This window comes from Coregonus clupeaformis, chromosome 11 (assembly GCF_020615455.1).
Source record: "Coregonus clupeaformis isolate EN_2021a chromosome 11, ASM2061545v1, whole genome shotgun sequence".
In the NCBI taxonomy this organism is placed as follows: domain Eukaryota; kingdom Metazoa; phylum Chordata; class Actinopteri; order Salmoniformes; family Salmonidae; genus Coregonus; species Coregonus clupeaformis.
Window position 1 is genome coordinate 2,467,153 of NC_059202.1, and position 26,288 is coordinate 2,493,440.

The window sequence follows — 26,288 nt, forward strand, 5'->3', positions numbered from 1 at the left end:
AACCAACAGGACCCTCAACAGCTTCTACCCCCAAGCCATAAGACTGCTAAATAGTTAACCAATAGCTACCCAGACTATCTGCATTGACCCCCTTTTGCACCAGCTCTTTTGATTCATCACCTACGCAGCTGCTACTATTTATTATCTATCCCGTTGCCTAGTCACTATACCCCTTTGGGCCAATGGTGACTTTAAAACAGTTACATAGTTTAATGGCTGTGATAGGAGAAAACTGAGGATGGATCAACAACATTGTAGTTACTCCACAATACTAACCTAATTGACAGAGTGCAATGGAAGCCTGAACAAATTAAAAATATTCATGTTTGTAACAAGGCACATAAGTAATGTGGCAAAGCAATTCACATTTTTGTCCTGATTACAAAGTGTTATGTTTGGGGCAAATCCAATAAAAAACATTACTGAGTACCCCTCTCCATATTTTGAAGCATAGTGGTCGCTGCTCATGTTATGGGTACGCTTGTAATCGTTAAGGATTGGTGAGTTTTTCAGGATAAAAAAATTAACGGAATGGAGCTAAGCACAGGCAAAATCCTAGAGGAAAACCTGGTTCAGTCTGCTTTCCACCACACACTGGGAGATGCCAAACACAAGGCCAAATCTACACTGGAGTTGCTTACCATGAAGACGGTGAATGTTCCCGAGTGGCCGAGTTACAGTTTTGACTTAAATCTGCTTGAAAATCTATGGCAAGACTTGAAAATGGTTGTCTAGCAATGATCAATAACCAATTTGACAGAGCTTGAAGAATTTAAAAGAATAATGGGCAACTATTGTACAATCCAGGTGTACAAAGCTCCTAAGAGACTTAACCAGAAAGACTCCGCTGTCATCACTGCCAAAGGTGATTCTAACATGTATTGACTCAAGGGTGTGAATACCTATGTAATCTAGATATTTCTGTATTTAATTTTCAATAAATTTGCAACAATTTCTAAAAACATGTTTTCAGTTTGTCATTATGGGGTATCAATTTAATCCATGTTGAATTCAGACTGTAACACAAAATGTGGAATAAGTCAAGGGGTATGAATACTTTCTGAAGGCACTTTAGTATTCATTTTCTATATCTGTGACCATATTGTCCATGAGTTTCTGGTGGATAGACCATATAGTTCAAGAGAAAATGGCCTAACTAATGAAAATAGCATCTAATCAACAATGGCATTATTTTCAATTAACTCTGCAACTCTTCCAATAATTGACTTTTTTCACAACTGCCACCAGTTTTGCAATTTATAACAAACACATCTATTTTACTAAGTGTGTAAAAAATATATATAAAGGATATTTAATGTTGAAACCCTCATTAAAACACCACCGTTATTCACTAAGTTGATACTGTATTTAGTATAATGTTTATAGCTTTGTTATAAAACATTTTATTGTAAATGTTTTATTTATTTAAATTATTTTATATGTGATAAGCAATGTCCGCTCTAAACTGCGCACGTGCACATTCGCGCACTTCTTCCAGAAGTGCTGCGCAGAAGAAATGCCATACTGCGCAGAAACCCAAGAGATTGAACTTCACTGAGTTCGCCCCATTAGTTTGCACTATATAGATCAACGTTTTTTCTGTGATCGAATCAACATTATATGAGCCCCCTTTTCAATGCAACAAACCAAACCAAAACAAATCTAACTTTGCAAGATTGAGCGCAACGGAGTACAATTCTATTGGGGGGTAACCCACAAGCGGCCTTTCAATCACCCGCAAGTGAATGGCTTTTCAGATCCGTTCAGATCAGAGCGCAGAGCCGCAGGTGTGCACATTTGTTGATATTCTTTACTAGTTAGCGAGTTATTAGCCCAGTTATAGATAAGTATAGGTCAGCAATGGGGAGTTACTGCTTCCTACAAGAGCACAAAACATGTAGGCTACATTTCAATCTGTCTTTGAAAAGCCAGTCAGGTAAAACGCTTATGTCTTAATTAAAGGGGCAGTGTTGTATTCTGAGACCGGCTTGAATATGAAAACAAGCCAATAGGCAGAGTGGTAGTCTTCATTGTCTAATTCTCTGTATGGTAATAATAATACATTTTATTTTGTAAAGTGGTTTCTTGCATCATAAAACAAAATACAATGCAATTTACAGTCACCTATTTTGCCCATGGTGTTACAGGCCAAGTAAAAAATCATGAATTAATGTCAAGCCCTTCATAATGTAAAAACGTTTTTAAAAGTCTCATGCAATGTAGGCCTGCATTGAACACCACATACAGTATATGCTACTGTAGGCTATATCATAGAAATCAAAAGCTATTTCCACGTGAAAATGTTATGGGATTTGCTCCATTGGTTTTGTTGCTCAAATAGCCACAATAGCCTATTAGCTACTGTCTAAAACTGTAAGGGTACAGCCTCAGTGTTCACTGTAAACGTGCACCGGAAGTGGCACAAAATTCTCACAATGTTCAAGTTTCTGCTCACAAGACCTACAATTTGCTCAGTGCCCCCAAAAATGTGAGGGAACATTGGTGATAAGGCCACAAAGCGGGCCAGAGAATTACAGACGCCTGTGATCATCTGAAGTACCCAAAACGGCCACTAGATGTCATATTATAAAATTGCCCCCCAAAATGTGAAAGTTAACAAAATTCTGTCAAGTTTACTGATAAACTTAGAAAGTTTCCAGTAATATACCCTCCCTTTGCAACCCTAGTATTGATACAGTATCCTCCTGTTGTCCTGTACATCCCTAACACCCTGTATGTAACACACCCTTGTTTTGTCCGGTTCAGTACTCACAGGCTCATCGAAGGCCTCCTTCTTGTCCAGCATCTCTCTGAGTGTCTGCAGGATCTTAATGCACAGCTTTTCCTCCTTGTCCATCAGCTTCTTGGTGTGTTTGATCAGTCTGAATGACAAAGGGAAGAGTACAGGCGGAACATCAGTACCATGGCTTTAAGTCATCTAAGCACACCAACAGACGTGTGACCTATGACTTATGACTGGAAAATCGTGAGGACACAAAATATTAAATGAGACAATTTATTTTTGGAAACATTTTGGAAGTCTAAAGTAAAACACGAACCAGAACAATGGACGGCCAAATGCAAACTTTGCACTGGTGTAAATGCTCAGTAAATGCAGCCCATAGATCGTGTTTGTGATGGTGTGTCTGATCAGTGTCTGTGACTGCATCTGTACCTCTGCCACACTCACTTGGACATGAAGGCCCCACTCTCACAGCGCAGTCTGGCAGCCTCTGGGAACAGCAGCTCAGGGCTATGTAGTACATCCACCAACACAGAGAACTCAGCCTGCACCATAGGACTGAACTGCTCCTCTAGACACGCCACCACACCCTGGACACATGACACAATGTATACAATACCTCTGCAGTATAGCGTGTGTGTGTGTGTGTGTTCATGCACGTATACATATGTGTGTGTGTATTCCAGTGGAGGCTTCTCAGAGGAAGGGGAGGATAATAATCCTACGCAGTGAAATATTGTTTAAAACTATACTAAATATATTTACATGTCACCAAATAACTGATTAAAACACACTGTTTTGCAATGACCATCTACAGTAGCCTCAACAGCACCATCTAGAATAGCACAATTGTGTAGCCGGAGAACAGATATTTTCCATCCTCCTCTGGGTACATTGACTTCAATACAAACCTAGGAGGCTCATGGCTCTTACCCCCTTCCATAGACTTACACATTAATTATGACGACTTCCAGAGGACGTCCTCCAACCTATCAGAGCTCTTGCAGTATGAAGTAACATCTTGTCCGTCCAATCAAAGTATCAGAGAATGAATCTAGTACTGAAAGGCTACAGCTAGCTAGCACTGCAGTACTTAAAGTGTGGTGAGACGTTGACTCAGAGAGATAAAGACAATAATTGAACAGTTTTGATTTTGAAAAAACTATTTTCTTCAAAAATGAAGGAGAAGCAGCAGAGAGTGCGAGAGCTAGCTATATTTTGTTGTATTTTTTACCTTCTTAGTTTACCTTTCACTTACTTAGATAATGCAGTTAATTTTGCCTACTCAACCTCTGACTCAAACAGAGAGGAATGCTATTTATGTTAGCTTGCTGGCTAAGGCTATCCAACACTGCAACTCTTCCAAGTCAAGGTAAGCTTTCGTTTTATAGATGTATTGCCACCGGGCCCGCCGGTGTAACTGCTAAACATTTTGCTGTACACTGTACTGCATGATTGTACATATGGATTGGATTGTGGGTTTACGAGTTAGTTCTAGTTTGTTGACTATAAACTTTAAGATGGTAACAACGATGTAGGCTGTGTAGCGGTTAGCGGTCATAGAATGAAGGTTTGGCTTGGAGAGGTTTTTTGCATCTGGTCAGAGACAGCTGTTGTGTTGTGCACTGAAGTCCACAAGCGAAGGGAAAAGGTGAAAGGAGGAGTACGTGTAGATGCGAGAAGGAATTATACAACAAGCAAAGTGATGATGCTGTATGTGGCTGCTATGAAAGTGAACTGTGTGTGCGGGTGATCAGGGGTGTATTCATTCTGCCAATTCTGTTGCAAAACGTTTCTTAAATGGAAGCAAACGGAATGGGGATGGACCTACCTGAATTTGTCCAATAGAAACTCTTGTTTTGAACAAATGATTACACCCCAGATCAGCTGGATGCAGGCAAGAGTGTGCAAGGCGGTATTGAATGTTTCACTGTCTCTGTCACCTTGATCACTCCAATTTGTCTCTCGACCTGTGCACCTACATTATAAACTTTAATTTTTAAGCTAGGTTGTAGCAACCTCATGATGGGTTTTATATAGGGCAAATTCGAGTATGATGTAGTAGCCTAAACCTATGGATGTTCCATTGAACTGGGTGAATGGAATATGAATGACAGTCATCCAATATGCTGTAACAGAAATAAGGCCATGCTCATAAATATACAAAACCGTCCCCCCTAATCTTGAACGGCAAGAACCGCCAGTGGCGTATGTGTGTGCATGCATATTTGTGTGTGTTTGTTATCACCTGCAGCTTCTCGATGATGCTCTTGTAGTCAGGCCCTCCCAGGAGCTCCTTGCGGAGCCGGGTGCGTGCGGAGATCCTCCAGTCCTTGACAGCACGCTCCACCCTGTAGGTGTGGGCCTTCAGAGACAGAGTGTTCACCTGGCTGTCCAGATCCACCGGGATGGCTATGGCACGCGCCTTGGCTGGAGAGGAGACAGGGCGGAGACTTTATAACTAGGAACTGAAGGAGCCTCAAAGTAGGAGTGCTGATATCAGATCAGATTAGCCTTGTAGACCATATTGAATCGCTTTCTGAAGATGGGCCCATATCTCTCCCAGACACACACATTGACACAAGCTGACATGACACCCAATCAACCAACAGAGAAAGGAATATAGGCCTACTTTCTTTCAATATTGCCTGCATACACAGTGGTGGCAGACTAACACATACAGGGTTTATTGGATGAGATTTAAAATACTTGCAATGTCTCCATGTCATTATAAAAATCACTGACGTTTCCAGTCTACCAACCTTAGTCAAGGCCTGTCAAAGTGCAATCATCGGGCTGCGAGACTCACCCACGTCAGCCAGTGTTTTGATGCAGCCCTCGATGTTGTTCTTCTGGGCTGAGCTGATCCAGGTGCAGTTGTAGATCCTGAAGGAGGACTGGAGCAGCTGGATGAAGATGGGCTGGTGGGTCTGACATAGGAGAGAGAGGAGGGGATAAACAGTCACTAAAACACTCCATCAACAAATCCTTCAATTGCACTCAAAACTGTTGTGCAAGCACCTACCAGATGGATAAGCATTTGCCTGAAGTGCCTGAACTGACTGAATTGAAACGCAAATGACCAACTCTGGTCCACTGTCCACTACTCTTAAGTAAATCCAACGTTTGGAAGTGACCTGGGGAAGGTATTTAAATGCCCATGTACAAGGTTAACCTCTCTCCCAGCCGTACCTGCAGGTTGGAGTTGTTGACAGGGAACTGGGAGCTAAAGAAGCCCTTGACGATGGCCATCACTGTCTCCGTCACGTACCTCTCCAAGGGAACGTTGGCATGGTTACGGTCTGTGGTGCTGTTGCACACCTAAAACCATAGATGAGGAGAGGGGGATGTGAAGTCTGTCACTCAGGAGTGAGGGGGGAGAGACTTACCTGGGGTATCTCTCATTTTGTTGTTGTAATATTTTATATGACAAACAAAAACATGCATAGACAAAAACATTAGACAACTTAACATTTACATACATACTGTACATATCCACAAACATTAATGACATCACACTTTCTCAGACCCACATGTTCCCACACCCAATGTTTCTAATGCTTGTAAGACTCAGCCTCATATGACTTCAAATTGTGTTCTGTTGTTTTTGTCTGTAGCCAGATTTTTTTCCGTATTTAAATAATAAAGCATTTGATTCTTCCATTCTCTTAACGTTGGAGTATCATTTCACTTCCAGTATTTAAGTAATAGCTTCTTCATTATAAGTAACGGAAAGAATATTGTCCAACCCATTGGCTAGCGCACTGCACCCCCATATGCCATGTCTTGAAATATGCAGATAGACGGATTAAAAGTCAACTTGAATTGTACAATTTCTGACAGCCAGTTTATTGTAATTGATAGTACTCCCAAAAGGCATTAATTATTGAGTCATTGTTAGTTTTACACTTAAGACATGACTCTGCCATTGTGCTGTAGAATGTGTGAATTTTATCTCTTGTATAATAAAATCTATACATTAGTTTATACAGGATTAGGCGTACATTTTCGTTAATTGTAATTTCGTTCGTTATGTTCCAACACTCCCTCCATTTTTTGCCAATATCAGTTCTTTTTAAGTCTTGTTCCAATAGTTAATATTTTTGAATAAGAGATTGTCAGTTGGATATGCTCTCTGCAGGGTTTGGTATACATCTTACCTATCATATAACTTTATTTTTCCGACTCAAATAGGATTGCCTCAACATCGCTCTGATGTACAAAAGCTTTCAGGTCAACATTTTGTGATATAAAACTTTTAAGTTGCATATATTTGAAAATATCTACATTGGTCATTGCTTTTTAATTTGGTAATGGAAATGATTATACATGTATTTCCTATTACCAAGTCATTTACGGTTTCTATGCCTTTAGGTTTCCATGTGGACCAATTTATCTGTGAATTCTGAAAGCTATCCAAGGATTGTTCCATAGGGTTGTGTTTTTAGGGAATGATATTGGTTCTTGTAGAATCAGTTTCATTTTCTTCCATGTTGTTATAGTGTTGTTAATTATGAAGTTGTTAATGTTCTTAGCTACATCCTTTGAAAACAGACACGTGAAAAGATGATGGGGAAGAGCATGTGCATCTTCAATATTGTTCCTCTTTAGTGCATTTAACAATATGTCACAAGTAATTGCCTTGGGTGGCGAGTTGATACAATTCCAAATCTGGAAGGTTAAAACCACCCTCAGAATAAGGGACAACTTTGCTATTTATTCTAGGAGTTTAGTCTGTTATGGCCGAGTATACTTTTTTTAAGAATGTCTTCGGTGGGGTAATTGGTATTACTGAACTTTGGGAGCCTAAAAGAGGTTTATTCTACCTGTAAGACTTATGAGGAGATTGTTCCATTTAATTAGATCTACATTCATGTTGTTGAGTAATGGGATAAAGTTATCTTTATATATTTGTTGTCACTTATTAAGCATCCTGAGGATTTAATATTTTTTTGTGGTCCACTTAAAGGATTGCTGTAGATCATGAGTTATCCCTTTTCATGTTGCCATAATTTCAGAAGTAGTTCAGAATATATTTTTTACATTTACAAAAAATATTTTAGTCATTTAGCAAACGCTCTTATCCAGAGCGACTTACAGTTAGTGAGTGTATACATTATTTTTAAATTTTTCATACTGGCCCCCCGTGGGAATCGAAACCACAACCCTGGCGTTGCGAACGCCATGCTCTACCAACTGAGCTACATCCCTGCCGGCCATTCCCTCCCCTACATTGGACGACGCTGGGCCAATTGTGCGCCGCCCCATGGGTCTCCCGGTCGCGGCCGGCTACGACAGAGCCTGGATTCGACCCAGGATCTCTAGTGGCACAGCTAGCACTGCGATGCAGTGCCTTAGACCACTGCGCCACTCGGGGGGCATTGAGTTAACAAGGGGGGCATTGAGTTTTCCATATTATTCTGGTGTATAAAGGAGATCGTCATTAAATACGTTTAGTTTACCAATACCTGTTACGTTTGGGTACTGTCTAATTATTTCTGCAAGCGGTTCAATTCCCAGTGCAAACAGGAGGGGGGAGAGAGGACATCCCTGATAATGTATGTGTGTATATTTTTGCTTTAGGACATGATATAATATTTTTATTAAATGTATTATTTCAGCTGGAAAGTTGAATGCTTTCAAAGTGTAGGGACTGATCAGAGCCTGAAGGTAAGGAGGTGCCGTTCCCCTCACAGCTCCGTAGGCAAGCACCATGGTCTTGTAGCAGATGCGAGCTTCAACTGGAAGCCAGTGGAGTGTACGGCGATTGTGTATGTGTGCCATTCAGAGGATGAATGGACAAAACAAAAGATTTAAGTGCCTTTGAATGGGTTATGGTAGTAGTCACAGTCGTAGTAGAAGTAGTAGGTGCCAGGCACACCGGTTTGTGTCAAGAACTGCAACGCCGCTGGGTTTTCCACACTCAACAGCTTCTCGTGTGTATCAAGAATGGTCCACCACCCAAAGGACAACTTGACACAACTGTGGGAAGCATTGGAGTCAACATGGGCAAGCAACCATGTGAAACGCTTTCGACACTTTATAGAGTCCATGCCCGACGAATTTAGGCTATTCTGAGGGCAAAAGGAAGGTGTTCTTAATATTTTGTACACTCAGTGTATATTTTGTGTTCATATCAGTGCAGATGAGGGAGAGGACACAAGGAAACTGAGGAAAAGGAACCGGTTTTGAACTATTGAGACACACCCCTGGTAGTGCTATGAGGAGGACCTTAGTGAGGACGTTACCCGTGCCATGTCCACCAGGAAGTTCTCAAAGAGCTTCCAGATGTGGTGGCTGGTGTAGATCTCCTTCATCTCCACCTCTGTGTCCACGTAGCAGTGGATCACAAAGTTCACGTAGGCTGTCTTCACCTGGGGAGGGAGGCCCAATAGAAACAATGTATTCAGATGAATGGCAGGTGTGAAAGATTACACTGAGGTGAATGAATGCTAAGCTATATCAAGGCTGGCTGTTCTGGAATCAAATGTTATGCATGGGTTTGAATCAACGAAAATAAACCTCTGACCACTCTCTGTATGCAAACAATGGGTGCATGCCAATTATCTATAATGAAATACTATCCTGTATTACTTTCCCTCATCTGCACTGATGCGAAACAGCTGAACAGATTAATTCCAATTCACAGTAAGCGTTTACCAAGCATCATGCCACTTTTACCTATCCTCTGTATATTCAGATTAGTACAGGTGAGGCTGAATACAAGGGTAGTAAATCACATTAGAATACTGAATCACACCACAGCACCCAATAACACAGCCTCTCAATATGACCCATCCCTTCTCCCGTACCTCAGGGATGCAGTCTTCGTGGGTGACCACTTTGACGATGTCGTCGAGGGGCAGCAGGGAGTTACATTTCAGCTCGGTGTAGACGTTCTTGCCCTCGGTGCAGACGGCGAGGAGCTCTACCAGGGTGTTGTGGTAGGCCAGGGCGCCGCTCTCGTCCCCACGCTCCCGCTCGCAGCACATCATCTGGAACAGCACCGGGAAGGAGGAGCGGTCGTTGTAGAACACCAGCACGTCCTCGCCACCGTTCACCAGCTGGGGGTGGGATGGACAGAAAGGGAGACAGACGAGTGGAGGTTAGACAGGGAATACGGGGTACCAATATTGACCATTCGATATGATATTGATAGTTTGCTATTGATATGAGCAAGACATAGTGTGATATTGGTTCATTCTTCCTGTTAACCTAAACTGAGACTCAACATGCAATGACTTCCTGTAACGCCCTCAACCAAGATTCCGACCAACGTCAATGGGAGTGGCAAATTCATTAATTCATCCACAAGGTATTTTCTTTAAGTAGTCACATTTTAAGTCTCTCGTGTTTGAAACATCTCTAGCAAGCCCTGGCTAGTTTGGAGATAACCATGCTATTGCGTTATGTCTCCACAGCAAAGACAGCATCATCATCATCATCATCCCCCTCTCACCTCGGTCATGACCTTGTCCTGGCACTTTTTCACGTACTTCCCGTCGGCCTTGACGATGGTCTGGAGGAACTTGAGGTACTGGACGTGTCGGCCGTGCGTCTCGATGCAGTGGACAAAATGGTGGACCACGCGGTCGCTGATCTCGTTGCACAGGTGGAAGTTGTTCATGAAGATGTGGCGCATGGTCTCAGCCTCCAGGAGCTGGAGAGAGGGAGAAGATGTGTACAGTGAATTCACATCTGGATCTCCAGTAATAGAATGCATTTATTGAGTTGAATAATATTAAGACATGTGAACAAACACGTATGTCCCGTGTATGTGTTTGTGAGTGTGAGTCAGTCCATGCATGCATGCATACAGTGTGTGTGTGTGTGCTCACAGTGTGTGTGTGAATGAGTGTGTGTGTGATCGTGTGAGCGTACCCCTGGTGTAAGGAACAGGTTGAGGTATTTGTGGAGCAGAGCCTGGTTCTGGCTGTTCCCTCTACAGAAGTTCTGCAGGAACACATGGGCCAGTGTCATGATCTCATTCATCTTCTCATCACTCTGGGGACAGACAGGAGTCACAACACTGTTTCACAACTGCATCACCACAAAATCAATCCATACAGACGGTCCAACAAAGCTCCAGGCAGCGTTTATCTATCCAGTCAAGCTTTATCCAGGTAAATTCTGGTTAGTGAGCATGACAAAATCCATGTAAGGCTTTGAGGCGCCTCATTTGAAGCATTTCTTTTATAATCCCAAATGGACTCGGTGTGTTTGACACTTACTGTAATTACTGAAATCTCTAAACGTGATGATGTGCTCACCTTCTCATAAGGTATCTGGAGCAGGTCCAGCACCACAGAGTGAGCCCCCATGTTTTTCAGTAGCCTCTGCTGCTGCACACAACTCTTCTTACTGGGGTAACACAGCTTACTGAGCCGCAGCAGGATCTACTGACCACACACACACAGATCAGACAAACATACAAGCATTTAACGGCTACATAGCAATAAGTCTAAAAAACACTTGATTTTTCAGATGTTACTGAACCTCATTCAATTCAATTCTATGTATCCCCTCAGGAGCATTTAAGAAAGGCAAGTCAGGTTACAAGTCAGGCAAGTCCAGCTCATGTTGGCCACACATTGGCCAGTAATGTGAGGTCTGTAAATTGTCAGTGGGCAATCAATGACCCCAGCATCATGATGTATATTCAAAGACTGCACTGACTGTAATTGATTATGCTGCCAATACCAAACACAGTATAAGGGGACAGAATGGCAGCCCACCTCTTTGACGATGTTGTAGTTGTTGGCTTTGTTGCTGTCTATATGGGGCTTCACATCCCCATCCTGTACTGGACTCAGGATCCCCGCCTCCTGTCAATCACACACCACACAAAAATACATTTGGATTTTTGACTTGGATATCGAGTTAGGATTCAGACCACCCTTAGCCATTAGTCCTCTATGATGTGTGGCCTGTAGGGGGCATACTATACCGTACTGTACTATAGTGTACTGTGCAGTATAGTGTACTGTGCAGTATAGTGTTGTACCTCCATGGTCTGCTCCTTGCCCTGGCTGTCTCCTATGTCCTCACTGCCGTAGCCTCCACTCTTCTCCACCCACAGTTCAGACTTCTCCACAGTCAGCCTGAGCTGGTCCAGGTCGGTCTTGATCTGATTGTAGTTCTCCACATCCTGCTCCGACACCAGCAACTGGACCTGCAGGAGACCACAGCAACACACACAGTGAGATGAGACACACACACAGATCAGGCGGACGCACACGCACGCACCAACTGTGCCTTTACCTGTTTGAAGGCCTGTAGGACCTCGGCTCTCTGGCTGAAGTGTTTGAACATGAGCTGCAGCGAGCCGGACACCAGCGGGGGGTAGTCCTGCATGATGAGGTGGATCAGAACCCTCAGAAAGGTCCTGCCTCCCTCGTCATCCAGCTCCACAGCATTACACTCTGACCTAGAAGTACCAGACACAGGGTTAGACAGAGACAATGTTAGACACAGAACGACGCTCTGAACTGAAAGCACCAGACACAGGGTTAAAATCAAATCCAATTTTTTTTTTTTCGTGCCGAATAGAACGGGTGTAGATTTAACGTGAAATGATTGCTTACGAGCCCTTCCCAATGATGCAGAGTTAAAAAAAGAACAAAACAATTGTAACACAATAGGAATAAAAAACAGGGGTATGAGGTAATTGAGGTATAATGGTGTGTGTGTGCATGTGTGTTGTGTCGGTGTGTGTGTGTTGTGTGTGTGTGTGTGTATATATGTAATGTACAGTGCATTCGGAAAGTATTAAAACGCCTTGACTTTTTCCACATTTTGTTACGTTACAGCCTTATTCTAAAATGTATTAAATCGTCACGACTCCTGTGGCTGTGAGTGGACCATGTTAAGTCCTTAGTGATGTGGACGCCAAGGAATTTGAAGCGCTCGACCAGCTCCACTACAGCCCTGTTGATGTGGATGGGGGCGTGCTCTCCCCTCTTACTCCTGTAGTCCACCATCAGCTCCTTGGTCTTACTGACGTTGAGGTAGAGGTTGTTGTCCTGGCAACACACTGCCAAGTCTCTGACCTCCTCCCTGTAGGCAGTCTCATCACCGTCGGTGATCAGGCCTACCACCGTCGTGTTGTCATGAAACTTGATGATGGTATTGGAGTCGTGCAATGCCCACGCAGTCGTGGGTGAACAGGGAGTACACACACACACACACCTGAGGGGCCCCCGTGTTGAGGGTCACTCCGAAACATTACCCGCCAAACCGCGCTTCTTAACACCCGACCGCTTAACCCGGTAGCCAGCTGCACCAATGTGTCTTAGGAAATACCGTCCAGCTGGCGACCGAAGGTTTTAGACAGACACTGGCACACACATACATATACACTCACAGACAGCACTTTTCTCTGAACTAAAACCACAGTGCACCCTTTTTCTCACACACACACACACAAATGCATATGCACACAGCTTACTTACCTTCCAGCAAACATGGTCTCTGCTTTTGCTGCAATCTCATCAATGTCTGGATCTGAAACTGTGCAAAATATTGTGAAATCACTGAACCCAATTATAGAAAGCCCAATTACAGAAAGTCATTAGTGACTGTGACAGCACAGCGCAAACAACCGATTACAACAGTAATCAACAAACCAGCAGGATTCCCCTCAGGTATTAACTGAAACACTCAAGATTCCCCTAGCCTGGTCCCATTTCGAGCATAGGAGTTGGCAAGACAGTACAAACAGATCTGGGACCAGGCCAAGATGTCCTTATGTAATGGTAGAGCATTACCTGACATTGAGGGGAATTCAGATAATGACATAGAACTGTCCGATAGATTACTGTCCCCAAACTCTTTCTTATAGATGGACAGCAGGTAGGTGATCCTATAGTCCAGTCGCACACTCAGAATGAACTAATGGGAGAACAAGATGGAAGCAGATAAAAGGATCACAATGTTAAATACCTCAAATGTATACAAAGCTAAAATAGGGAAATCAGAGACCTTAAACAGTGGATACCAACTTTTTGTTGTTGCGTTACCACACATGGTATATATCAGGGGCAGGCAACTAGATTCAGCCGTGGGCCGAGTTTTGTCGAAGCGGATGGTCGGGGGGCAGGAACAAAATTATAATAATTTGTACACTGCAAGTAGACCACAACTAAGCCCAAAAATAAATTGCATTTGAAAATAACAATAATGGCATACCTTGATTGCATTGAGTCACGATCACGTCTCTTTTTCTATTTGTGGGAATACTTGGGAACAGATTTCCTAAATGAAACTCATTTCTAGCTGAATTCCTGGTGATTTTTTCAACAAAAAATTATCACTCGCAGGCCAGTTTTGGTCAGCCTGTTGCCGACCCCTGGTATACACCATCCAACTAAATGCTTACTTGCAGGTTCCTTCTCGACAATGCAACAATAAGAAATAATAAAAGTTAAGAATACAAACATAAAGTAAATGGCCCAGTAGAATAGAAAACATTTTAGCATATGTATAATACAGGAAGGAACCATTTATAGTACAATATTGTACCAGAAGTATACAATCAATCACTTCCCCTCAAGTATTCAAAAGCATTGGAGACAGGTATAGAGAATTTGACCACAGCCAGCCTCAAGCCACTACATTACAACAGTTACAGGTAACTGGCCCTCCAGACCACATGGTGGCGCTCCACTCACCTGTAGGATCTCAATGATTTTGAGCTTGGTGTCCATGACCATGACATCCTCGTTGTCGGGCAGACAGAGAGGTTGTTTTCCATCCTGGAGGGACGGGGGCGTGTTCGGGAGGTGGTGAGGCTGGACTTGCCCTCTACTCAGCACCATTTGAGTCATCATCTCCCCCACGCCGTGGATGGTACGCAACACATTGTTCCCTGGAGGACAGCGAGACCATGGAGGTGTTCATTGGGCACCAAACATAAGGAAACAGACTGAAAAAGAGAGGGACTACCTGGCAACATTTTCCATTGTGTGTCCCGTGTAGCTCAGTTAGTAGAGCATGGCGCTTGCAACGCCAGGGTTGCGGGTTCGATTCCCACGGGGGACCAGTATGAAAATGTATGCACTCACTAACTGTAAGTCACGCTGGATAAGAGCGTCTGCTAAATGACTAAAATGTAAATGTAAAAATGTGTCCTAATGAACACAATCTAGGACATACAAGCTCTTTAGACTACAGTAGGTTTCATAAAAAGATGGGGAGCAGAACCCATGTCTCTTAAAGTTGTTTCTGATTGTGATCTGGACACTGTCATCTACACTGAACAAACATATTAACACAACATGTAAAGTGTTGGTCCCATGATTCATGAGCTGAAATAAAAAAATCCCAGACATTTTCCATCCGCACAAAAAGCTTATTTCTCTAAAATGTTGTCCACAAATTTGTTTACATCCCTGTTAGTGAGCGTTTCTCCTTTGCCAAGATAATCCATCCACCTGACATGTGTGGCATATCAAGAAGCTGATTAAACAGCATGATCATTACACAGGTGCACCTTGGGCTGGGACAATAAAAGGCTACTCTAAAATGTGCAGTTTTGTCACACAACACAATGCCACAGATGTCTCAAGTTTTGAGGGAGCGTGAAATTGGCATGTTGACTACAGGAATGTCCCCCACAGCTGTTGCCAGATAATTTAATGTTCATTTCTCTACCATAAGCCGCCTCCAACGTTGTTTTAGAGAATTTTGCAGTACGCCTCAAAACCACAGACCACGTGTAACCACGCCAGTCCAGGACCTCCACATACGGCTTCTTCACCTGCGGTATCATCTTAGGGGGTGTGAGGGGGTCCTGAGAAGAATGTCTGTGTGATAATAGCGTCTGCTAAATGACTAAAATGTTAATGTAAAGCCCTTTTGTGGGGATAAACTCATTCTGATTGGCTGGGCCTGGCTGCCAAGTGGGTGGGCCTATGCCCTCCAAGGCCTACCCACGGCTGCAACCCTGCCCAGTCATGTGAAATCCATAGATTAGGGCCTAATGAATTTATTTCAATTGACTGATGTTCTTATATGAACTGTAACTCAGTAAAATCATTGAAAATGTTGCGTTTATATTTTTGTTCAGTGTACTCATATAACATATCTACTGATGTACCATGTCATATACCTATCTATATTGTATTAATCAATATGAAATGTGCATGCTTAATAAATGTGGTAAACAAATAAATAGTTTTGTGTTTTAATTAGATGTTTTAATCCATTAATTAATTCACTCATTCATTCTCTGTGAGACTGACCTGTCTCGGGGCTCTTGCTGAGCTCGGCCATGTAGGTGAGTGGGTGCTGGACAAAGTCCAGGATGGCCAGCAGGGTGCGCGTGAGACGCAGCAGCTCACTGAAGCTGTAGAAGCCAAAATAAACCAGGTTACGGGCCAGGTGCACCACCTACAAGACAGGAGATGAGAGGGATGAGGATTTCCCCACAGAGACCAGAGTTAGACAACTTGAAAATCAGAAAGTAATCATGTCTATCACCATCTTTGTGATGGGTAGGGTGGTCACCACTGGGTGGGGTGGGAGAACGACTGTTGTAAGAGTTGTATTATTGTGTATGTGGTGTTGTATTGTAAAATGTATTGTGAAAAACACAAAAAAAGAAAGTGAGCATGTCTATATCCATAGTTTGGATTACAACCAATCACACAAATAGTTGTGTACCATCTTTTACCTCCAGAGTCAGTTCATTCTTCTCTTCGTCTCCAAAGGGAAAGGGCTGGCTGACCACGTCCTTGAGGTATTCCTCTACAAACTCCATGGTGGGGGCAAACTTCCTCTTCATCTCCTCTCTGGAGGTGTCAGTGAACTCATACTCATACCTGGGGTGACAGTTATAGAGGATAGTTATGGTATAGCATAGCAACTCTAGTCTTTACATGAGAAACGAATGAACAGAGAAATCACTTGTTCAAGTTGTTTAAAACTGTGAAATAGACCTTCAGCCTAGAAAATCTGACTGCAATGATTCTGTAGAGAAAAGAAAGTGCTGTCGCTACCTACATGCATTAAAAAATGTAGCAAACTGAAGATGCAATTAATCTGCGATGATTCTCTACCCAGAGGTCATTTTCTTTCAGGTGGTGTGCCAGTTACAGATACGTTATTGCCAGATCCACAGATCCCAAAGCCACACATAAACACACTCACTCGTGGATGGTGATCTTGGAGGGGATCTCGGTCCAGAGGCGGGCGTAGCGCACGGCCACCACGGCCTCCTGGGGCTCGCGGTTCACGTGCATGTGCAGCATGAGGCGGCAGAAGGAGGCTCGCAAGTTGTAGGGCAGGTAGTCGTCAAACATGCAGCGCAGGATCAGGTCCACAGGCAGCTGGCTGGACACCTGGTTGATAGCCAAGTACTGGCGGTCCAGACACATCTTGGCAAACAGGTTGAGCTGGTATCTGGAAGGTGGATGGGGGAGATAGAGAGGAAATGGATGGAGAAGAGGTGTCATAGAAATGTAAAAGGAATAGCGCCTGCACACTCATAAGTCCCATAGAAATATGACATACTGTAGTATAGGGATCATCAACTAGATATAGCCTATTTCTACTAGAGTGGATTGTCAGGGGGGCAGAACATAATTACAAATAATTTGTAGACAGCAAATTGACCGCAAAAAGCCCAAACAGATATAATATTTGACTAAAACAATAATTTCACACCTTGCTTTGTATACGATCACATCTCTCTATTATGCGTGGGAATACTTTGGAACAGATTTCCAAAATTAAAAATCACTTGGAGCTGATTTGCTGGTCCAACAATTAAAAAAAAATTTTTGCTCAGAAAACTTGAGGCCAAATAAAATAACCCTGGGCCAAATACGTCCAGCCAGTTGTTGAACTGTGACAGTAAATGTGTTTCAATCAATCAATGGTAAGGAAAAAAGTGGGACTCATTATTTATTCACAATGTAGGAGCTGAAAACGCATACCCAAATGGTTGACAAGGTGGTAGCTCAATTGGTAGAGCATGGCGCTTGTAACGCCAGGGTAGTGGGTTCGATCCCCAGGACCACCCATACGTAAAAATGTATGCGCACATGACTGTAAGTCGCTTTGGATAAAAGAGTCTACTAAATGGCATATTATTATTATTATTATAGACTAGACTAGACTAAAGGACCATGAATACTTGATACATAAATAAATTGGAGAACCAATGTTTCGGCACTTAGTGTCTAATAAAGATTCCCAGAACGCCCTGCTGCAGTAGCTGTCTAGTACCTGTAGTAGGTGATGACGTCGTTGTCCAGCTTGTGGTTGCCCTTGGCGTCCTGGGCCAGGTGGCGGATGGACTTGCCGTGTGGCTCCTTGTGGCTGTCAATCCAGTAGAGCCACACCTCCTCGTCCTCCTCGGTGTCCTCCTGCAGCACGGACGACTGCAGGGTTGTATCCATGTTGGGGATGAGCCTGGGGGGAGGGGGAGAGGGGTGGAAGATGGCCAAAGGAGATGAAGCGCAATACAGAGCATTCTTTCTGCAGCTTGTACTACATGCATAATCTGCCAATTCTCTTCGCTGCTTACATCTGAACACCTTGCCTGGATACTTAGTGCCTACTATGTACTATACTGTACTATATTTGAACTGTGTACAATTCTGCATACACTAGCTAACTGATATTCATCCAAGCTGTCTTTTTATACAGATGTGCCAGCTGAATGTGAATTAGTGTTTAACAGAGTCATGCCCATTGCACAGTAAAAAGACAGGTAACAGTCCCCAATCTGAGAAGCTGATTCTGAACAGACTTCACCTGCACTACAGTGTTAGGTAAAGAGAACAGGGTGTTTGTGTGTGTGACTCACTTGGTCTGGATGAGGATTTCAGCGTTGGCGGGGTTCAGCATGAATTTACAGATGAGCTCCTGTGTCACTGGGATGGCCGTCTTATTGGACACACACAGGTCTGACAGGTAGTCCAGAAACCTGATAGGAAGACAGAGGACAACCAAACTTATTGGACTAAATCTGCTCAAAGACTTTGAACCCAGTACAGTGGCTTTAAAATATCACGCAACCATAGGCAACACAAATATACAGTATTATACTTTTTTTTTTTGGCACATTGTGCGTTATAGCCCCAGTTTGTATATCTAACCCAAACGTTGGGATCATTGTGGATCAAATGTGTTTTGTGTCATATGCATGTTATAATGTGTGTTATGTATAGCACATCCCTCCTCCCTGCTCTGCCCTGACCTGGGCTCTCGGTTGCGTCGCAGCAGATTGACGAAGGTCTCGATCTCCTTGGCTGTGATGTGTTTCTCCAGCAGCTTGCGGTTGTTGTGGAGCAGGGCAGTGATGGTGTCCTCAGCCAGGATCTCGTAACCGATCTGAGACTGCATGATGGAGAACTTCTTGGCTATGTACTCCTGGAGGGCAGAATGAGACCAGTTAATCGCAATCGATACCATCACAGGAATACATATGTTCTAGTGGGATAGCAGGGTTAAGAGCATAGCGTTGGAACTACTAGAATGGGAAAGCACCTCAGACCACAACAATTTGACTTCACCCTCATGGGCATACTTTAAATGACAGACATGGTATTCTATTTCTACTTGAGCTACATTAACCAAAACACAACAAAGGATTTTCATCTCTCACATTCATGTGACTGCATTAACTAATGATGAGTTCTGAGATATGCTAACACAAATCCATACACTAGTATGGTACTATAGTCACTGAATTTATTGACCAAGGAAGGTAGGTTTTGAGGACAACTAGGGAGGACTACTAACCTGATTCTTGCGGTAGTCTTGTTGGGAGTGGCGCAACACTCGGTAGCACAGCCGCAGCATGTACTTAAAGGGAGCGTAGCGCTGGTCCCCCAAGTCCTCCAGCTTCAGCATGGGACCCTCCCCCAGGTCTGTGAACGGGGCCTTCAGAATACCAAAAATCTGGAGACAGACACAGTGTGAGAGAGAAAGAGGCATTTCAGAGGTTACAAGATTATGAAACGATAACTTGTTGATGCCAAAGCAATTGCACCTCAAACGGAGATTTTGTTGATGTTGTCTGTATCCTCCCTAATTCTGATAATGACCACTGCCAGCATCATTAGTGCTAACAATGCTATGACAATGCTATTAGCATAGCCTTTGGCATAATGGACTTGAGTTATTGCTCCCTTTAATTACTGCTATCAGATGGACCGCCTACTCTCTGCACTCTAATCCCCATAAATCACAGTGTAATGACCATGAGGAAGAGAGAGTGGAATTCACCTTCCTCTAGCTTGCGTGCCAGTCTGCTTCTGCATTAGTCAATATGTCTATGACGTCAAAAGAAATCTGCACAGTTGTTGTTCAATTTAACAGCTGTTGTAGATGTAAATCTAAACTGGTCAATGAAGAAAAAGAGATCAAGGTCTGCATGCTTCTCTTTGCCATCATTACCCAATATATTTGTTAAGACAACGACAGACAATACAGGAACTGGCCAAAGCAGAAGCAAGACCAAAGCTAGACTTGTTTAGGTAATATTCTGGGAGAGTGTGTGTGAGTGTATGATTGAGCTGACCTGGGCTAGAATGTTCTGTTCCCTCATTAGTTTCTGCCTCTCTCTGTTTGGGTTGGAGATGACCACAGACAGTACGTCCTGACCGTTGTTGGGGACCTCGCACACAAAGAAGATCAGGTCCTCCAACAGCTTGGTCACAAACCTGGGAAACATGGGCCCGCAAAAGAGCATTGGTACACTTGCTTCAGCAGTCTGAAAGTATGTTTTATGGTAGCAGGAGAAGAACATTGGTGGATATGACAGTAGTACACAGAACAGATTGTCTGTCTGAGAGCCACAGTTGTTGTGGACATAGAGCAGCCACAGGGAATGAGGAAATTAAAACGGAGACTCATTTAAACCTGATTGGATCACATAGTATTCTAAATAAACCAAATACACAATGTAACCCTCGGATGTGTCACTAGGGGGCATACTGTCCCTCCTAAACTGATTGTAGGGCTATCACATGTATTGTACTCAGGAGCTATTTTCAATTGCATTGCTCTGTCTAAAATCGTTACTAGCCGTCAAATAATTGCTTTCTCCGTCCCCATTTTCTTAATTCTCAGATTCTGCTCCATCTCAAAGCAAGGAAGGAGAGGATCCAAAGTCCCTCCCCTCCGACATCCAATGCGCTTTAAGAAAGGCGATTGGCGGAAACAATAAAAGAGGAAGCAAGGATTTGACGTCTAGTAACATTTTCAGACACAGACAGGATGTCTTGGAGCATGGTTGTCCTAGACGGTTAGAATGTGGAGCCTGAAAATGTTTTAGGGGGGTACTTGTCCAATCCATCCAGATTGTATAATGTGTAGATATCTGTAAAGAAACCATATGAGCCTAACTTTTCTCCAAACTGGCACCTACAGTATAACTCGGCTGGGGAAAACAGTGGTAGGCTTTGCGGAAGAGTGTCTTTCGTGCTGTCTACTACAGCTGAGTTATAGGTGCCAGTTTGGAGAAAAGTTAGGCTCATATGGTTTCTTCACAGATATCCACACATTATACAATCTGGATGGACGGACAAGGAGTTACGGATTATAGATATGCCTTCAGTAAAAGGATTATCGTTCTGAGCAGCGTCCTATATAGGGCTAGACTGTTCTGTACCTCCTATCGTTCTGAGCAGCGTCCTATATAGGGCTAGACTGTTCTGTACCTCCTATCATTCTGAGCAGCGTCCTATATAGGGCTAGACTGTTCTGTACCTCCTATCGTTCTGAGCAGCGTCCTATATAGGGCTAGACTGTTCTGTACCTCCTATCATTCTGAGCAGCGTCCTATATAGGGCTAGACTGTTCTGTACCTCCTATCGTTCTGAGCAGCGTCCTATATAGGGCTAGACTGTTCTGTACCTCCTATCATTCTGAGCAGCGTCCTATATAGGGCTAGACTGTTCTGTACCTCCTATCATTCTGAGCAGCGTCCTATATAGGGCTAGACTGTTCTGTACCTCCTATCATTCTGAGCAGCGTCCTATATAGGGCTAGACTGTTCTGTACCTCCTATCATTCTGAGCAGCGTCCTATATAGGGCTAGACTGTTCTGTACCTCCTATCATTCTGAGCAGCGTCCTATATAGGGCTAGACTGTTCTGTACCTCCTATCATTCTGAGCAGCGTCCTATATAGGGCTAGACTGTTCTGTACCTCCTATCGTTCTGAGCAGCGTCCTATATAGGGCTAGACTGTTCTGTACATCCTATCATTCTGAGCAGCGTCCTATATAGGGCTAGACTGTTCTGTACCTCCTATCGTTCTGAGCAGCGTCCATATAGGGCTAGACTGTTCTGTACCTCCTATCGTTCTGAGCAGCGTCCTATATAGGGCTAGACTGTTCTGTACCTCCTATCATTCTGAGCAGCGTCCTATATAGGGCTAGACTGTTCTGTACCTCCTATCATTCTGAGCAGCGTCCTATATAGGGCTAGACTGTTCTGTACCTCCTATCATTCTGAGCAGCGTCCTATATAGGGCTAGACTGTTCTGTACCTCCTATCATTCTGAGCAGCGTCCTATATAGGGCTAGACTGTTCTGTACCTCCTATCGTTCTGAGCAGCGTCCTATATAGGGCTAGACTGTTCTGTACCTCCTATCATTCTGAGCAGCGTCCTATATAGGGCTAGACTGTTCTGTACCTCCTATCGTTCTGAGCAGCGTCCTATATAGGGCTAGACTGTTCTGTACCTCCTATCGTTCTGAGCAATGTTGCCGTTCTGCAGCTGCCTCACGGTCGACTCCAGGACCTTGTTGGCATCGTTAGCAAAGTCCAGGTCTCGGACCTCAGACAGGGGCACAGAGACAATGGCAAATGCCTCCTTGTCCTCCTTCGTAAGGCACGTGCCAATCTGTGTGTAGAGGGCATTCAGTATCAGCCAACAGACTCAAGCACAATCCTTCCAAACTCCACAACAAACCCTATTTCTAATAGTAATTGACAATGGGGAAAAGTTGGGGGGAGGAGTTTGTGACTACGTTGCGATAAGTGAGTTTTGATGCACAAAAAAACAACAATAGTGGAACTTAAAAAGCAGGGGGGTAATGTGGGACCTTGAGCATGACGGGGCGCTCCTCCTCAGTGTCGATGGGAAAGTTGGCGCTAGTCACCCAGGTGTTGGTACACAGGTGTCTCAGTCGTACGTACGAGTTCCTGAGGGAAGGCAAAGTGTGTTTTAAGTGTGTTTATAGTTAATTAGGCTGTAATTGAGATCTCTTCCAAGAGTCCTTTAAAAGTGTTCGAAGTGTTTTAGATATCTTAAGTGTGTTTTAGGGGCCAGTCTGACCTGGGCACCAGACAGTCAACCCTCTGCAGTGTGGTGGCGTCCAGCTCAAACAGAGAGGCGATGTCGTTGCCATGGGGCACAGACACCAGGGTGTAGGCTATCTTCTCTGCAGCCTGACGCTTCCTCTGGGAGTACACTGTATTCATCTCCGTCTGCAGACAGACAGATAACACAGACACACACAAGGAGGAGAATACCAAAGTTCTTACAACTACCATTCTCAATGCTCATATCAATAAGCCTGTGCCACAGATCCATAGCACTGAGAAAAAAAACTATGGCAGCTTACGTAATAACAATGAGACTGTGGATGAGGTTTGGACTGCACTGTGTGGATGCTGCAGACAGATAATCAGACAGTACTGAGAGGGTTAACCGCTGCAGCGCTCTCTGCATGTCAATGGGAAGCAGCTCCTCTGAGCCGCCCCCGTGTCTCCGCACCTCTCCTCCACTCTCCTTTCCTTTCCTCTGGTGACTCACTCCATCCAGCAGCATATAACAGCAGAGCAGACAGCACGTCTGTCTCCCCTCCCTCTCTCACAAGGCACCCCCACACCCAGACTTTATGTAAGGAGCCCCCTGAGCGTCTGAGCCGACTGTGTGCGCGCGCGAGTGCTCCTTGCGGAGGCAGAATACCAATGCAGAAGGTAGCTTTGTGCAGAAAAAAGCTGTCTGGAAATACGTTTTGTACATTGTGTGTGTGTGTGTGTGTTCGCATGTGAGAGTGAGTGAGATAAAGTCTAAAGTGAGCGAGAGAGAGAAGAAAGGAAGAAAGAGAGAGAGTGCACGTGACCAGAAGCATATGTTCTTGCTGGTGAGTGTGAGAGAGGATTGTGTAATAGGAGTTTGAGGTGGTGTGAGAGAACAAGGTGCCCCGGCAGGAGGCCCAGTGTTTGACAGGCACACTCCCTCTACCACTGCAGAGAAACACACACACGCAGAGTTGCTCTCTTAGCAGTAACACACTGTTTGTAGAGGATTCACAGGTCCATTAGCTTTTGATCTACCCTTTATGCAGTATTGTTTGTATTTGATTTTCTAGGAGAGACCATTGTCATGCGTTGTTCAACTGCTCTAAACAATCTATTGAATGACCTTCATTATCATTAAGTAAACATCACACATAGCAGAATACTCATAGACCCCCTTCACTTTTTCCACATTTTGTTACGTTACAGCCTTACTCTAAATTGGATTAAATCTGTTTTTTTTTCCTGATCAATCTAAACACAATACCCCGTAATGACTAAGCAAAAACAGCTATTCAGACCCTTTACTCAGTACTTTGTTGAAGCACCTTTGGCAGCGAATACAGCCTCGAGTCTTCTTGGGTATGACGCTACAAGCTTGGCACACCTGTATTTGAGGAGTTTCTCCCATTCTTCTCTGCAGATCCTCTCAAGCTCTGTCAAGTTGGATTGGGAGCTTCGCTGCACAGCTATTTTCAGGTCTCTCCAGAGATGTTCGATCGGGTTCAAGTCCGGGCTCTGGCTGGGCCACTCAAGGACATTCAGAGATTTGTCCCAATGCCACTGCTGCATTGTCTTGGCTGTGTGCTTACGGTCGTTGTCCTGTTGGAAGGTGAACCTTCACTCCAGTCTCAGGTCCTGAGCGGTCTGGAGCAGGTTATCATCAAGGATCTCTCTGTGTTTTGCTCCGTTCATCTTTCCCTCTATCCTGAATAGTCTCCCAGTCCCTGCTACTGAAAAACATCCCCACAGCATGATGCTGCCACCACCAAGCTTCACCGTAGGGATGGTATTGGCCAGGTGATGAGCGGTGCCTGGTTTCCTCCAGACGTGACACTTGGCATTTAGGCCAAAGAGTTTAATCTTGGTTTCATCAGACCAGAGAATCTTGTTTCTCAAGGTCTGAGAGTCCTTTAGGAGCCTTTTGGCAAACTCCAAGTGGGCTGTCATGTGCCTTTTACTGGAGGAGTGGCTTCCGTCTGGCCACTCTACTATAAAGGCCTGATTGGTGGAGTGCTGCAGAGATGGTTGTCCTTCTGGATACTCTGGAGCTCTGTCAGAGTGACCATCGGGTTCTTGGTCACCTCCCTGACCAAGGCCCTTCTCCCCCGATTGCTCAGTTTGGCCAGGCGGCCAGCTCTATGAAGAGTCTTGGAGGTTCCAAGCTTCTTCCATTTAAGAATGATGGAGGCCACTGTGTTCTTGGGGACCTTCAATGTTGCAGACATTTTTTTGTACCCTTCCACAGATCTGTGCCTCGACACAATCATGTGGCTTGGTTTTTGCTCTGACATGCACTGTCAACTGTGGGACCGACCCGTAGCACTGACGTCTGTAGCCATGAAGTGCTTTGAAAGACTGGTCATGGCTCACATCAACAGCATAATCCCAGAAACCCTAGACCCACTCCAATTTGCATACCGCCCCAACAGATGATGCAATCTCTATCGCACTCCACACTGCCCTTTCCCACCTGGACAAGAGGAACACCTACGTGAGAATGCTATTCATTGACTACAGCTCAGCATTCAACACCATAGTGCCCTCTAAGCTCATCACTAAGCTAAGGATCCTGGGACTAAACACCTCCCTCTGCAACTGGATCCTGGACTTCCTGACGGGCCGCCCCCAGGTGGTAAGGGTAGGTAACAACACATCTGCCACACTGATCCTCAACACGGGGGCCCCTCAGGGGGTGCGTGCTCAGTCCCCCTCCTGTACTCTCTGTTCACCCATGACTGCATGGCCAGGCACGACTCCAACACCATCATTAAGTTTGCCGACGACACAACAGTGGTAGGCCTGATCACCGACAACGATGAGACAGCCTATAGGGGAGGAGGTCAGAGATCTGGCCGTGTGGTGCCAGGACAACAACCTCTCCCTCAACGTGACCAAGACAAAGGAGATGATTGTGGACTACAGGAAAAAAAAGAGGACTGAGCACGCCCCCATTCTCATCGACGGGCTGTAGTGGAACAGGTTGAGAGCTTCAAGTTCCTTGGTGTCCACATCACCAACGAACTATCATGGTCCAAACACACCAAGACAGTCGTGAAGAGGGCACGACAAAGCCTATTCCCCCTCAGGAGACTAAAAAGATTTGGCATGGGTCCTCAGATCCTCAAAAAATTCTACAGCTGCACCATCGAGAGCATCCTGACTGGTTGCATCACCGCCTGGTATGGCAACTGCTTGGCCTCTGACCGCAAGGCACTACAGAGGGTAGTGCGTACGGCCCAGTACATCACTGGGGCAAAGCTCCCTGCCATCCAGGACCT

At 44.4% G+C, this 26,288-nt stretch overlaps 1 protein-coding gene across 2 annotated transcripts in view; it reads right to left on the reverse strand.

The window, feature by feature from the left end:
• LOC121577003 (inositol 1,4,5-trisphosphate receptor type 2) overlaps positions 1-26,288 on the reverse strand; it is a 144,815-nt gene that overhangs the window by 78,614 nt on the left and 39,913 nt on the right. For both annotated transcript variants that reach the window (XM_041890679.1, XM_041890678.1), the window contains exons 11-37: positions 23,039-23,190; positions 22,806-22,905; positions 22,443-22,603; positions 20,274-20,415; positions 19,493-19,651; positions 18,948-19,120; positions 18,555-18,674; positions 17,972-18,157; positions 16,892-17,143; positions 16,416-16,563; positions 15,985-16,132; positions 14,413-14,609; positions 13,510-13,633; positions 13,195-13,252; positions 12,005-12,170; positions 11,748-11,915; positions 11,479-11,568; positions 11,014-11,139; positions 10,625-10,747; positions 10,203-10,403; positions 9,556-9,807; positions 8,992-9,117; positions 5,936-6,064; positions 5,553-5,673; positions 4,992-5,173; positions 3,191-3,333; positions 2,774-2,882 (exon numbers count right to left, since the gene is read on the reverse strand). In XM_041890679.1, coding sequence (XP_041746613.1) covers positions 2,774-2,882; positions 3,191-3,333; positions 4,992-5,173; positions 5,553-5,673; positions 5,936-6,064; positions 8,992-9,117; positions 9,556-9,807; positions 10,203-10,403; positions 10,625-10,747; positions 11,014-11,139; positions 11,479-11,568; positions 11,748-11,915; positions 12,005-12,170; positions 13,195-13,252; positions 13,510-13,633; positions 14,413-14,609; positions 15,985-16,132; positions 16,416-16,563; positions 16,892-17,143; positions 17,972-18,157; positions 18,555-18,674; positions 18,948-19,120; positions 19,493-19,651; positions 20,274-20,415; positions 22,443-22,603; positions 22,806-22,905; positions 23,039-23,190 — 4,056 coding nt within the window. The remainder of the gene's footprint in view (positions 1-2,773; positions 2,883-3,190; positions 3,334-4,991; positions 5,174-5,552; positions 5,674-5,935; positions 6,065-8,991; positions 9,118-9,555; positions 9,808-10,202; positions 10,404-10,624; positions 10,748-11,013; positions 11,140-11,478; positions 11,569-11,747; positions 11,916-12,004; positions 12,171-13,194; positions 13,253-13,509; positions 13,634-14,412; positions 14,610-15,984; positions 16,133-16,415; positions 16,564-16,891; positions 17,144-17,971; positions 18,158-18,554; positions 18,675-18,947; positions 19,121-19,492; positions 19,652-20,273; positions 20,416-22,442; positions 22,604-22,805; positions 22,906-23,038; positions 23,191-26,288) is intronic.